Source organism: Nicotiana tabacum, chromosome 16, assembly GCF_000715075.1.
Source record: "Nicotiana tabacum cultivar K326 chromosome 16, ASM71507v2, whole genome shotgun sequence".
Taxonomy (NCBI): domain Eukaryota; kingdom Viridiplantae; phylum Streptophyta; class Magnoliopsida; order Solanales; family Solanaceae; genus Nicotiana; species Nicotiana tabacum.
In genome coordinates, this window is record NC_134095.1 from 162,400,483 (window position 1) to 162,413,978 (window position 13,496).

Genomic DNA, 13,496 nt, shown 5'->3' on the forward strand with positions numbered 1-13,496 from the left:
CCATGTTTCCTCTATTTCTGCTTTCTTCTGTGTTCTTCAGCTGTGTTTTATTGTATCGTTTTGGTTGATTTAGGTCCGAAGTGGTTTTGGAGTGGAATGAGGCACTTAGCCTCCTAATTATAAGCTTAAGCTGGAAAAAGTCAACCGGATATTGAATTATGGGTAACGATCTCGGATGGGAATTATGATGGTTCTGTTTGCTCCGTTAGGTGAACTAGGACTTAGGAGCGCATCTGGAATGTGATTTGGAGGTCCATGGTAGAATTTGGCTTGAATTGGCGAAAGTTGGAATTCGGCGATTTTGGGCTGACGGTGAAAAATTTGATATTGGGGTCGGAATGGAATTCTGGAAGTGGGAGTAGGTTCATAGTGTCATTTGTGACATGTGTGCAAAAATTCCAGGTCATTCAGAGGTGATTTGGTAGGGTTCGGGGTCATTTGTGGACTTTGAAAGTTTAGAAGTTCTTAGGCTTGAATCCGAGGGTGATTTGGGTATTTTGATGTAATTTTGAATGATTCGAAGGTTTGACTTAGTTCGGATGATGTTATAGGGTGTGTTGGTATGTTTGGTCGAGGTCCCGAGGGCCTCGGGTGAGTTTCGAGTGGTTATTGGATCACTATTTGGCCTTGGAAGTTAGAAAAATACCTGATACCTGGTGTTGGAAAAGTTGCAGGTATTGGATCATTAGAAGTGCGGCCGCGGTATGAGTTACGCGGACCGCAGTAGGAGAATGCAACCGTGATGGGTGTTTCGCGGACCGCAGAAGGAGTTGATTCAGGATTCGTGGTCGCGGTGGGAATCTCACGAACCGCGGTAGAGGTTGGCTCAGAACTCGCGGCCGCGACGGAATTTCGCTGACCGCGGTAGTGATTGTGCGGCCGCGATGAGAAGTATGCAGACCGCGGGCTGGAAGTTCAGATAGCACTATATAAGCGAGGTTTAGGGTTTATTTCAAATCTTGAACTTTGGGAGCTCGGTTTGAGGCGAATTTTCAGGAGTTTTTCAAGGAAATCATTGGGGTAAGTAATTCTAACTCGGTTTTGGCTAATACTCATGAATCTATCATTGATTTCATTATTTGATTAGTGATTTGGGATGAAATTTAGGGAAAATTTGTGGAGTTTCATAAAATGAACTTTTGGGATTTGGAAGCCGATTCGAAGTCGGAATTGAGTGAAACTAGTATGGTTAGTCTCGTAATCGAATAGGTTGTTGGATTTTGTGACTTTGGTCATGTTTCGAGATGTGGGCCTGGGGCCCGACTTTTGAGTTAATTTTTTGACTTTTGACCTTAAGCTTAGCATTTTCTTATGGGATTGATTCATTTAGCTCGTGTTGATTGTATCGAATTGTTTATGGCTAAATTCGAGGCAAGGGTATCGCAGAGTAGCGGATTTGATCTACTTGAGGTAAGTAATGGTTATAAATCTGGTCCTGAGGGTATGAAACCCCAGACATCGTGTCGTATGACTATTTGGGAGGTGACGCACATACTAGGTGGCAGGCATGTGGCCATGCACCGTAGAAATTGTGACTTGATCCGTCCCGTAAGACTGTGGAATTAATACACGTTCCCTCTATTTTCATAGAAATTACCTGTATTTCATGTTAGAAATTATGTTTAGGCCTTATGTGTGCACTGTTGAGACCTGCGAGATCGTGTACTTGCTAAATTAGCTGCTAATTATTGTTTTATGCTCAGCCATAACTTTTCTTGCTTATTATGCCTACGTCTCTTATTGTTTATTGTTGATACATGATATTACTTCTGTTGGGTTGTTTATATGATTTCTAAGAGCCCGTGAGACTGGAGAGATTGGTGATTGAGTGAGGCCGGGGGCCTAATTGTGAGGACATTGAGACTATAGCACGTGTGTTTTTCGTGCAGATTCTGATATTGAGACTATAGCACGTGAGTTGTACGTGCAGCATGTGTGTTGTCTGTGCGGATTCTGATATTGATACTATAGCATGTGAATTGTCCGTGCAGCACGTGAGTTGTCCGTGCGAATTATAACGCTTGGGCTGAAGGAGCCCTTCAGGAGTCTTCATACCCCCAGTGAGCGCAGGTACCTATTGAGTGTGATCATTGAGGGCTGAGAGCCGAGTGATTGAGCTGCTGAGATGAGCTGAGTGACTGTATCTTGAGAGACTGTACTCACTTTCCATTGTTGTTGCTATCAGTTATTTTATATACCTGTTATGTAACTCTCTGAAAGACTTGTTCTCTGGTACTTAGGCACGAACTGATTTGGTTTAAACTGCTGAATTTGAAAGCATGTTTATTTCTTGATGAAGTTTACTAAAATAAACTGTATTTGCATAGCTCGTCACTGTTTCTCAGTTCCTCATTTATTTCTGTTACTTACGGAGTTGGAAGTACTCACGTTACTCCCTGCACCTTGTGTGCAGATCCAGGTACTTTCGGTCCTAGTGGCAGTCGTTGACCGAGGTTGCAGGCTTTGGAGATTGTTGAGGTATCTGCATGACGTTCGCAGACCTTGACCCTCCTCCATTCTAGTTGTGTTTCAGTTGTATTCAGTAAACATTGTAGTAAACTATGCTATTTCTCTAGACACTCATGTACTCTGTGACACCCTGGTTTTGGGTTGGTTGTATCGTACTATGGATTTTGCCTTATGTTTTAAACAGTTTATTTAAACGATGAAGTTTCTCCGCAAATGTTTTAAATTTTAGTATTGTGGTTTTGGATTTCGTTGAGTTGAGGCTGGCCTAGTTTCACGATAGGCGCCGTCGTTGAGTTTTGGGTCAGTGACAAGGATTAGTCATATCTATAGTCAAGGATGCATAAAAAGGCAATCTAGGTTATATCTTTGAATTAGTCATATCTATAGTCAAGGATGCATAAAAAGGCAATCTAGGTTATCCCAAAAATTGACTTGGTGAAAGATCAGTTGCTTTTCATTTTCTTATCATGATTATACTTTATTTTATGTTCTTAGAATAATAATGGAGAAGTAAGCCGAGCTGAGTCTTATGGGACAAGAATGCTCCAATATTTTTATTTCTTAATTATGTCTTTAACATTTTAAAAGACGAAAATAGAAAACTTATCAATCAAGCATAACTTCCTCTATTCGTTTTATATGATAATATTATTATATCTAAGATGTTGATGGCGAAGCCAGAAATTCCGCGAAGGGTGCTCAAAATTTAATATACACATATAAAAATAATATTTTTACCTATTTACACAATAGAATTTCTATATACGCAATATAATTTTTCGATGAAGGGTGTTCGGTTGACCATCTTTCAATTTATATAGCTACGCCGTTAGAGTTGATAGTTCCTTTTACTATTAACGGGCAAACATTTCTATAAGATTTTAAATATATATATAAATATAAATTTGTGATTCATAATACTTTAATACTGCCTTTAAATACGTACATTTTTGTTTAAAAAACAAAAGAGTACGTTAATATTTATTTAAAAAGAATATTAAAAGCATGTACAAAGTATTGTGTGTATGTGGATATATATCAGCGGGAATATAGTTAGTGGTTTTGAACTAGACATGCAGAACTTCTTGGTCTGGACCACTTTACCTTTCTTAGTAGGCTTATTCGGTGCGAAACTAAATTAATTGGATCAATCAGTTTTGAGTTCCAAATGATTTTAAACTCTCTCCATTTTAGTTTATGTAAAAAAATAAAAAATAAAAATCGCTTTTCGAAATTCAAACTATATAAATATTGACCAAGTTTGAAATACATTTTTTTATTATATTGACATGACAAGAATTGCATCTTATAGTAATTTTTGTATAGTTTTTGAATAAACTATATTTTAACTTTAAAATATTGAGTTAATCTAATTTAATTTAGTTTCAAAGTTAGTCAAATTAACTTTCGAAAAGCAAAAAGGTTCACATAAACTAGGAGCTCGTTTGGCCATGAAAATTTTTGACTTTTTTCGTAAATTTTTCATTATTTTTCAAAATCAGTGTTTGGCCATAAAATTTTCAATTTTCACTTGAAAATGAATTTTGAAATTTTTCGAAAATTTAATTCCAAAAAGCTATTTTGAAAAAAAAAAAATCACTCAGATCACACACAAAAATTCAAAAATAACCTAAAATTATATTCATGTCCAAACATAACTCTAATTTTTAAATATCATTTTTACTTGGAAAAAGTTTTTACTTTTTTTTAATTTTTACAATTCTTATGTCCAAACGCTCACTAGAACTGAGAGAGTAGATAATATTAGAAAATAAAATTGGAGAAAATAAAAGGGAATTCTGTAACGCTTATGCAATAGTATCTCTTTTGTTGGCGACTAAGATTGTCGACGGAGACTGACGGCGGTGACGCCCAAAGGCCTTTTTATTAAACAGAAATGATCATAGTCAACGCTGACTTCAGTCAAAGTCTGTGAAATTTAACGCGGTTTTGTAACAGTCACAATTGCATGCAATGTAAGCAGACAATTTTTTTCACATATCCTACATATTGCAAATACACCACTCTAGGGTTTCTTTTTTTCCACCCATGTTTGGTAGACGGCTCGATTAATTTGAATTCACGTCGAAAAAATTTATTTTAGGAGAGGAAAAGTACAATTTAATAAAAACGAATTTGCTTTCAAGGCTAAAAATCAAACTTTTAATTAATGATAATGGGGTACTTATCACCACCAAAGGATGTGGTTCAATAGATAGGGTTGTTCTTCCATTAACCAGAGGTCTTGGGTTTGAGTCCTGGGTATGATAAAATCCTTGTTAGAGAACGCATCCCCCGAATGGGGCCCTACGCGGTGCGAATCCGGATATAGTCGGGTTCTAATGCGCGTACCGAACATCATGCGGGAAACAAGGGAAAAAAAGATAATGGGATACTAGAATTCAAGATTTTAGCTCTATGGGGTTAATAGTTAAGTTCTTTAGCATTGAATCATAATATTTAAAAATTATGAGTTCATATTTATAATTTTTATAATCTTAATGGATTTTTTATGTAAATTTATGTTACGTTTGAGATACTGAATTCAGACAAACCCGCTACTCGAAAGCTGCATTCGCCCGTCGTACTTACGGTCTCCACAACCTTTGGTGGTACAAACTCTAGGAAGCCGAGATTTTGTTTTGCTTTTTCCTCCCTTTTTTTAATGATAATTATAATGTCACGGTACGTCACAAAATCAACATTTTTTTTCTTCTTCCCGATGACTTGACAAGACGAAATTCAAAAATAGCCAGATTTACAATTGGTCGTTCAAAAATAGCCCAATTTCAAAAGTAATCGAAATTTAGCCATTTTTTATATAAATATAAATCTGAGCAAAAACACTATTCAAAACCCGAAAAATATGCCAGTATATTATACTGAAGCCAGCAAAGTATACCGGTCCAACATAATATGCTGGAGTTCATACACAGGTGCACTGAACTTCAGTATATTATGTTGGACCGGTCTCTGTTACAGCAAAATAGTGGCTATTTTTCATTGACTTGGTAAACGCTGGCTATTTTTGAATGACCAGTCCGAAAACTGGTTATACCGTGCTATTTTTACGTTTTTTTCCTATAAGGGTTTTAGAAAAAATGACATTCTATAGCCGCTTTTGAAATAATAGCCGTATATATATATATATATATAAAAATTGTACAAATTTCATACACTTTTTCGGCTGGAGAGTGTAAATAGTTTTTGGCACAGACTAAAAGTGGGGGGAAAAACCTAAGTTTTAGTTTACAGCTTTATTTTTATTTTTTTTCGTATTAAATCAACCGGGTATATAGATAAGAATAAACCTAAGTCCACTTGTATTAGATGTACATGCACGAGACATCTTCCCCACCCCTTAAAAATTAAAAGATAGAGAAATATACGAGAAAATGACGAAAGTTTCTGCTTACTAATTATTCAAATAATAAAAATATTGTATCTAGTCAAAATGTAATTATATAATCATATATATTTCAAACCCAAAAATCAATTTTGACCACAAATTTTTATTGTTTACTTTTTATGTAATGGACACGACTCATGCCTGAGATATGAATTGTTTGCAGATGTATTACTAATGTAAGTTCAACTTTATTCGGTGGGTGTTTGGACATAAGAATTGTAAAATTAATAAATAAATAAATAAATAAATAAGTAAAAATTGTATTTGAAAATTAGAGTTGTGTTTGGACATGAATAAAATTTTGGGTTGTTTTTAAATTTTTGTGAGTGATCTGAGTGAAAATTCTTAAAAATATTGTCGTAATCGTAAATGTTCCTTAAAATGTTTCTTAAAAATTCTTTAAAATTAGAGTTTTAAATTTTTTCACTAGATGTTGGAAATTTGAAAAAATATTGTCGTAATCGTGAATGTTCCTTAAAATGTAATAATCAATTCAATATTGATAGTTTGGATTTATTTTTTGAACTAAAAATGTTAGGAAAATAGTACAATTAGAAGACAACTGTTTAATTAATACACTTAGTCAAATAAAAAGATTTAATTCTTTTCCAAATGCCTAAATTGTGGAATAACACTAATATCTTATGTTACCGTCGCTTCAACGAAAAGAAGTTTTCTAAATTCAAATTGATAAAATCTTACCTAAAAACAACAATGGCACAAGAAAGATTAAATGGGTTAGTTATATTATAAGAAAATTATTAATAACTTTGTATATGAAAAAAGCTAAAATATGGACTTCAAATACATAATTAAAAAAATTAAAAAGTTAAGGCTCCTCATAAAGTTTGGCTTTAGGCCCCAAAATTCACCGGGCCGCTCCTGGTAACATTATGGGTAGTTATACTAAAAACTAAAACATAAGGTTAGATGAAGCTTATTTTTAATAGTAGAGGGGTATTTTTAACTCTTTTTCGTTAAATATGACAATATTTTATTGAACCAAGTGTAATGATTTCTTTTTAAAATTTGACTTGTTTTGTCTCTTTTTAAAATGTTCTTAGAGGAATCTGTCAATATGAAAAGTATGAATATGAGAAGTGAAGAAAGAAATGAATATGAGAAGTGAAGAAAGAAGGAATTGGTGAAATTTTAACTCTAAATTAAAATTTAACAGACATTAACACATTTTTATCTCTGATATATTAAGATATGCAATACAGCAATACCAGCTACTGATATAAGAAAATTGCAAGCTTGATAACAGCAGATACTATAACCTAATATATGTACAAAGAGTTAAATAAGATAGCCAGGGACATCAATACAGGCCATATCCCAATAGGGGGCCTATTTTGGCCTATCGATACTAAGATTTCCCAGCATGCAGGGAAGAAATACATAACAAAAGCCAAAAGTTCAAAATCCTTCAGCATATAGCACTAGCTTCCACAAGCCATACACTCATCACGGTTACTCAAAGAGCACACCATCTGGGCCATTTTAGTGTCGTCATCAACTGCAGTCTCTGGCTTTTCCTGCATTTGAGATTTGATGATGAGAGAGTAAAACAAGATGTAATGGTTTGATGATGAGAGAGTTTGCAAGATGTAATGGTTACTACCTTCAGCATGGAAGTGTCAACTGTGAATTTGATAGCATCAGCTGCAGCGCGTGATCTTAGATAGTACATTCCTGTTTTCAGACCCTGTAACAAGTTGAGAGTTCCAAGTTACCTTAGTAACCTGTGTAAACAAAATCCTACGAGACCAGCTTCACATATGAATTTCCAGCCTAGACAGACAAGGTCTACCAGGAAAATATTAGGACATGCCAACTAAGATATTTGAAATATATCACCACTTGACATTAGATAAATCAGATACGCACTGATGCCATATACAAATGATAATTCACAATAATCTTACAACTGAAGCAACAAAGTGATACTAGAAATGGAAAGCATACCCTGGACCAAGCATGAAAATGCAGGGATGTAAGCTTTCCAAAATTGGGTTGGTCCATATGGATGTTGAGACTCTGACTCTGGTCAATATAACATCCACGATCAACAGCCATATCAACCAAAGTCCGTTGCTTGATTTCCCAAACAGTCCTAACATCAAAAAGTAGGTTAAACATGGAATTTGAAGTAAAATGAACATGCAAACAGAAAAAAAACAAGCAACATTAAGGAATACATACTTGTATATGAGTTTAAGGTCCTGTGGAATTTCCGGGATTTTCTGCACAGAACCATCATCGTAAATTATCCTATTCTTGAGAGTAGGAGACCAAAGCCCCATCTCAGTCAAGTCATGAAGAAGATGCTTGTTCACCACAACAAATTCACCACTGAAAAAGAACAACCAGTAGTTAAAATCTGAAGACATCAAAATTAATTCAGTTAGAATTGAGCTAAAGGATCAGGCAGCAAAAGTAACCTTAGAACTCTTCTACTGTAGATATTGGATGTATATGGCTCAAAGCATTCATTGTTTCCAAGGATTTGGCTGGTTGAAGCAGTGGGCATTGGAGCTACAAGAAGTGAATTTCTTACACCATTCTTTGCAATCATTTCACGGAGAACACCCCAATCCCATCGATCTGATGGTGTTACTCCCCACATGTCTGGCTGGAGAATACCCTGAAGAGAATAGTTCAATCTTAATTGAGTACAATGTTAAATCAGTAAGAAATAGATAATATTAAATCAAACACAAAATCTGACAAATCATTAAACTTTTGGCTTCATAATAGCACATTCTATTTTGCTATAATTTTCTAATTATATTTTGACTTGGATGACATCTTCAAATTTAACAGCAGAATCGCATTTTCTTTATCAAGAAGGGTTGATGATAGCCTAGCTCAATTTTCAGAAGTCCTGGACAACCAAACAAGTCATCGATGTAGTAAACCATCAGCTAAAGCAAAAGCTTCAATATATACCTTGCTTACAGGACTTCCTGCATATGTCTCATATGGACCTTCCTTGGCAGCTAATTCAGAAGAGGCTTTTAAAGCATGGTAGTATATCGTCTCAAATATGTCTTTGTTTAGCTGCTGAGCCTATACATAGAGAAAATATAAAGATCAGCACCATTGAACCAATTAAACAATAAAAGCTTATTTACCAAAAACAATAAAAGCTGGATGCCGGGTGGCTTACCTCTGGTGAATCAAATGACATGCCAAGCAATATGAATGTGTCTGCAAGACCCTGGACCCCAAGTCCAATAGGTCGATGTCGTAAATTAGACCTTTTTGCAGTTTCAACAGGGTAGTAGTTGACATCAATAATTTTATTCAGGTTTGTAGTAACCAATGCAGTGACCTGTCTCACATGTAAAATTGAACAAGATAAAGATGGATATTCAAGATAAATAACTCAAGACATATCAGAAGCACAAAACTGATTTGATGGAAAAAATCTAACCTCTGCCAGTTTGTCAAAATCAAAGTATCGGTTTTTAGATCCTCTGCTCCCAACAAGCTTAGATGGTTGTGATTCACTTGGGACCTCCTGAAAGTTATACAGGAAAATTCTATAATAACAGGAGAAATAAACTTAGAAGCAAGTGATGTTTAAGTGCATGGCAATTGTAACTACCTTCTCTCTAACATATCGTGGAAGAGCAATTGATGCAAGATTACACACGGCAGTTTCAGTAGGACTTGTGTACTCAATAATTTCAGTACACAAGTTAGAAGACTTGATAGTGCCAAGATTCTGCTGGTTGCTTTTTCTATTACAAGAATCCTGTGATAACAGGCAGAAAAATGGATTTAAAAAAGAATTCAATGTATCCAATAAAACAAAAATAAGACAAACAATATTAAAGTCACCTTATACAACATATATGGGGTCCCAGTTTCTATCTGAGACTTCAAGATCTCAAACCAGAGATTTTGTGCTTGCACAACCTTCTTCGCCTTACCCTGAATTGACAAAATGGAATCATTTAAGATCATGTATCCATATGCTGGCAAGAATCACTTAGTCCAAGCTTGGCAAGCAATTAATCATAATAGTAGATTTGTTTTTACCTCTCTTTCATACTTTGAATACAGCTTCTCAAAATCTTCACCCCAACAATCTGCCAATCCAGGAGCCTCACTTGGACAAAATAAAGACCATTGCCCGTTGCTTTGGACTCTTTCCATAAAAAGATCAGGCACCCAAAGAGCATAGAAAAGATCTCGGGCCCGATGTTCTTCCTGCAGAGAGAGAAATTGTGTCAATTAAGCAATGACAAGCCCTATGATATGAAAGGATTACACAAATCCTAGAGGAAAAAACAGTTTGATTAAGCAGATAACATTTTAGTCCTATGAGACTAATCCTGGGAATGATTATATCAAGGATAGCAACTGCACCTTTCCATGGTTCTTCCTCAAATCCAGAAATTCAAATATATCAGAATGCCAGGGCTCAAGATAAACAGCAAATGCACCTATGCAAGATATAAAATTTGTCAGAACAAATCAAAAGAAGGCCTTAGCCTGTTATATAACTATATCTAATAGAGACACAGCAGCCCAGGCATACCCTTTCTTTTGCCACCTCCTTGGTCAACATATCGAGCAGTGTCATTAAACACGCGTAGCATCGGAACAATTCCATTTGATGTCCCATTAGTTCCACGAATATAACTCCCAGTACCACGAATATTGTGAACAGATACTCCAATTCCTCCAGCAGATTTGCTAATAACAGCACATTCCTTAAGAGTGTCATATATGCCCTCAATACTATCTTCTTTCATGCATACAAGGAAGCAGCTACTTAACTGCAAGTCAAAAAAGAAAACAATTAGGAAATCAGGGATATCATGCTCTGGAGCTATTTCCTAATCAAATTGACATACTTGAGGCCTTGGAGTTCCAGCATTAAAAAGAGTTGGAGAAGCATGAGTGAACCATCTTTGAGACATCAAATGATAAGTCTTGATGGCAGATTCAATATCATCCTTGTGGATTCCAACAGAAACTCTCATCAGCATATGTTGTGGCCTTTCTACAACATTTCCATTAATCTTTAAGAGGTAAGACCGCTCCAGAGTTTTGAAACCAAAGTAATCATAGTCAAAGTCCCTGTCATATATGATCTCACTATCAAGTCGAGCTGCATTCTGAGGAATAAAAAGGCAAGTTGTTAACAACTGAACTCAAAAATTCAATAGTACCATTGAAGCAACTATTATCATCAGCATAACACTTCAAATATGTTTATCAAATTAAAAGAACACTTCAGTTAATCAAGTTATTATTGAGCCAAAAAATTTGCAAAAGCTTCTAGATAAAGTGATGGAGAAACAGATAGCAACAGTTACTATTTCCTGACAATGGGATGCAAAATATTTAATGAGGCGCACTGGTATGCTCTAAGAACCCAATCACTACTTCCAGCAAGGGCAACAATTCCATAATTACTTGGTTTAAGTAGCAGCAAGGAAATGCCATGCATCAGAAAAATGCCCTAATCAAAAACTTTTTTAATGAAGACACTTTTATGCAATAATAAACAAGCTTCCACACAAAAGCTTAAATAATGTATTCTCGCATTTATCCTAGAAAATAAAAACACAATGAGAACAACACTATCATCAAAAAGGAATGATACCTTCATGATAATCACATACACTTCATCAGAAATAAGAGGAGCCTTAAGTCCAGATCTCTCGCTGATATGGTTGTACATGTCCTTAACCCTGTGGAGACCACAAAACAAACATTGTAAACACCTTTCCATTCTCAATCATTAGACTCGCGTGTAGTTTCCATTGAACAAAAAACATCAATGATAAATGATAAATAATAATTTAAAGCCTTACGTCTCGGAAAATGATTTCTTTGTGTTCTTGTGCAGATTGGAAACAGCAATCCTTGCAGCCAGCTGCAATATAAATATATGTAAACACATGGATTACCAAATGCACCTTCATCGAAAGGAAAATTTCATCTTTAAACATAACATCAACAGTAGCTTAACTCTACCAAAACAATAATATAGGGAGAGAACTTGACATTTACTAGTTCATCCCAATTTATATGACATTCTTTACATTTCTTCTATTTTAGAACATTCAACAATGTTTTGACAGAATTCAAAGTAGCTATATTATCCACCAAAAGTTTCAACTATTCAAATCCATTAAATTCAACTTGTAAACTTTAATATAATGTTTTTCTCTATCAAACTATTTTTTTCAATCAATGTTATTATCAGAGTGCGGATCCCATTAAATTTGATGAGTTTGACCTTATCTATTGCACTTCAGGAAATTATGGGTCCAAAATTCAAATATTAGTTGAAATTTTAGGAACTTTTACATAGAATTATATATAATTTGTGTCAAAAATCCTAGGTTCAGACTAGCCTCTGGTTATTATACAGCATATTTTTTCCAATACTACTAATATGGTGCTAAAATTAAATTAATATCGTCAATTTCATGTCCAATCTTTTACCTCAAATCGACCCAAAATGTGAAACTAATAATCATTTCCGATTTCAACATGTTAAAAACAAACCAACAAACACAATCAATAAGCAAGTATAGTAAATCAGAGACTCACGCTAGCATAGTCAGGGTGATTAGCGGTCAAGGCAGCAGCGGTCTCAGCGGCCAATTCATCGAGCTGGCTCGTCGTAACCCCTTTGTAAACACCAGCACAAACCTTCTGTGATACGAGTACAGGGTCGCAGTGTTCAGGGCTGAGTCCATAACTCAATTTCTTAAGCCTAGCTGTGATCTTATCAAAATGGACTGCTTCTTGGCGCCCATCTCTCTTCCAAACATACATTTTCTCGATTCTTTCTTTCACTGAGGAATTTCGTCGAACAGTTGTCAGAAGGAATGGATTGCTTCGATTTCAGTGAGATGTGTGTGTATATATAGCATAACGAGCAACTTTATGAAACAGGTTTTAGGTTTTTGAACTTTGTATTGAATTTCCCTCGTTAATTTGAAGAATGAAATTAGGGTTTTGAAATTTTCCCGCCTAATGGAAGAGCGGGGGTGACAGTTGGCGGGTAAATATTAAATATGGCTGAAAAAGGGAAAGAAAAGTGGAGGAGAAGCTGGATGTGGGCCCACTTTGTTAAGATTTTAGTGAAAACTATTATTTGAGATAATTATAAAAGAGAAAATAGTTAATGAAGTGTAATTATTCTTGGATTTTGTTTCAGATATTTTCAAATTATTTAGAAAAATATATACTCATATTTCCTAGTTTAGGAAATTATTAAAAATAATACTCTAGTTATACTAACCAATATATAACAAGTTTTAAATAACAAATTCAAATGACTTAATTTTTTAACAGTTTTATAATTTTACTTTTGCCGCCAATTTTTAGGAGTTTGATGTGGTAGGCAAAGACCAATTAAATGTGTGATGAATATATTAGCTTTCATTGCAAGCTTACAGATTGGACCATTATGGATTATTTATTTCTTTTTTCCATTTTTTGGGGGGGGGAATCCAAACTCCAAGCTTGTAATGAAAGTCAATCGATTCACATTTTTGAATTTCAAATCTTTTTATAATCTTAGTTCAAAGGTTTGAATTTTGAACTTCACCATGATTCACACAAGGATGTGTGTGTGTGT

At 35.0% G+C, this 13,496-nt stretch overlaps 1 protein-coding gene across 1 annotated transcript; it reads right to left on the minus strand.

Moving 5' to 3' along the window:
* Positions 1-7,019: 7,019 nt before the first annotated feature.
* Positions 7,020-12,923, minus strand: LOC107770366 (ribonucleoside-diphosphate reductase large subunit). The gene is made up of 17 exons (XM_016589669.2): positions 12,461-12,923; positions 11,716-11,777; positions 11,505-11,592; positions 10,750-11,013; positions 10,431-10,671; positions 10,259-10,335; positions 9,929-10,099; positions 9,728-9,820; positions 9,492-9,641; positions 9,318-9,404; positions 9,051-9,215; positions 8,831-8,950; positions 8,323-8,525; positions 8,084-8,233; positions 7,847-7,994; positions 7,503-7,586; positions 7,020-7,416 (listed from the first exon to the last, which is right to left on the minus strand). Exons 1-17 carry the CDS (start codon positions 12,686-12,688, stop codon positions 7,321-7,323), a joined length of 2,427 nt encoding a protein of 808 aa, XP_016445155.1. The 5' UTR covers positions 12,689-12,923; the 3' UTR covers positions 7,020-7,320.
* Positions 12,924-13,496: the final 573 nt, after the last annotated feature.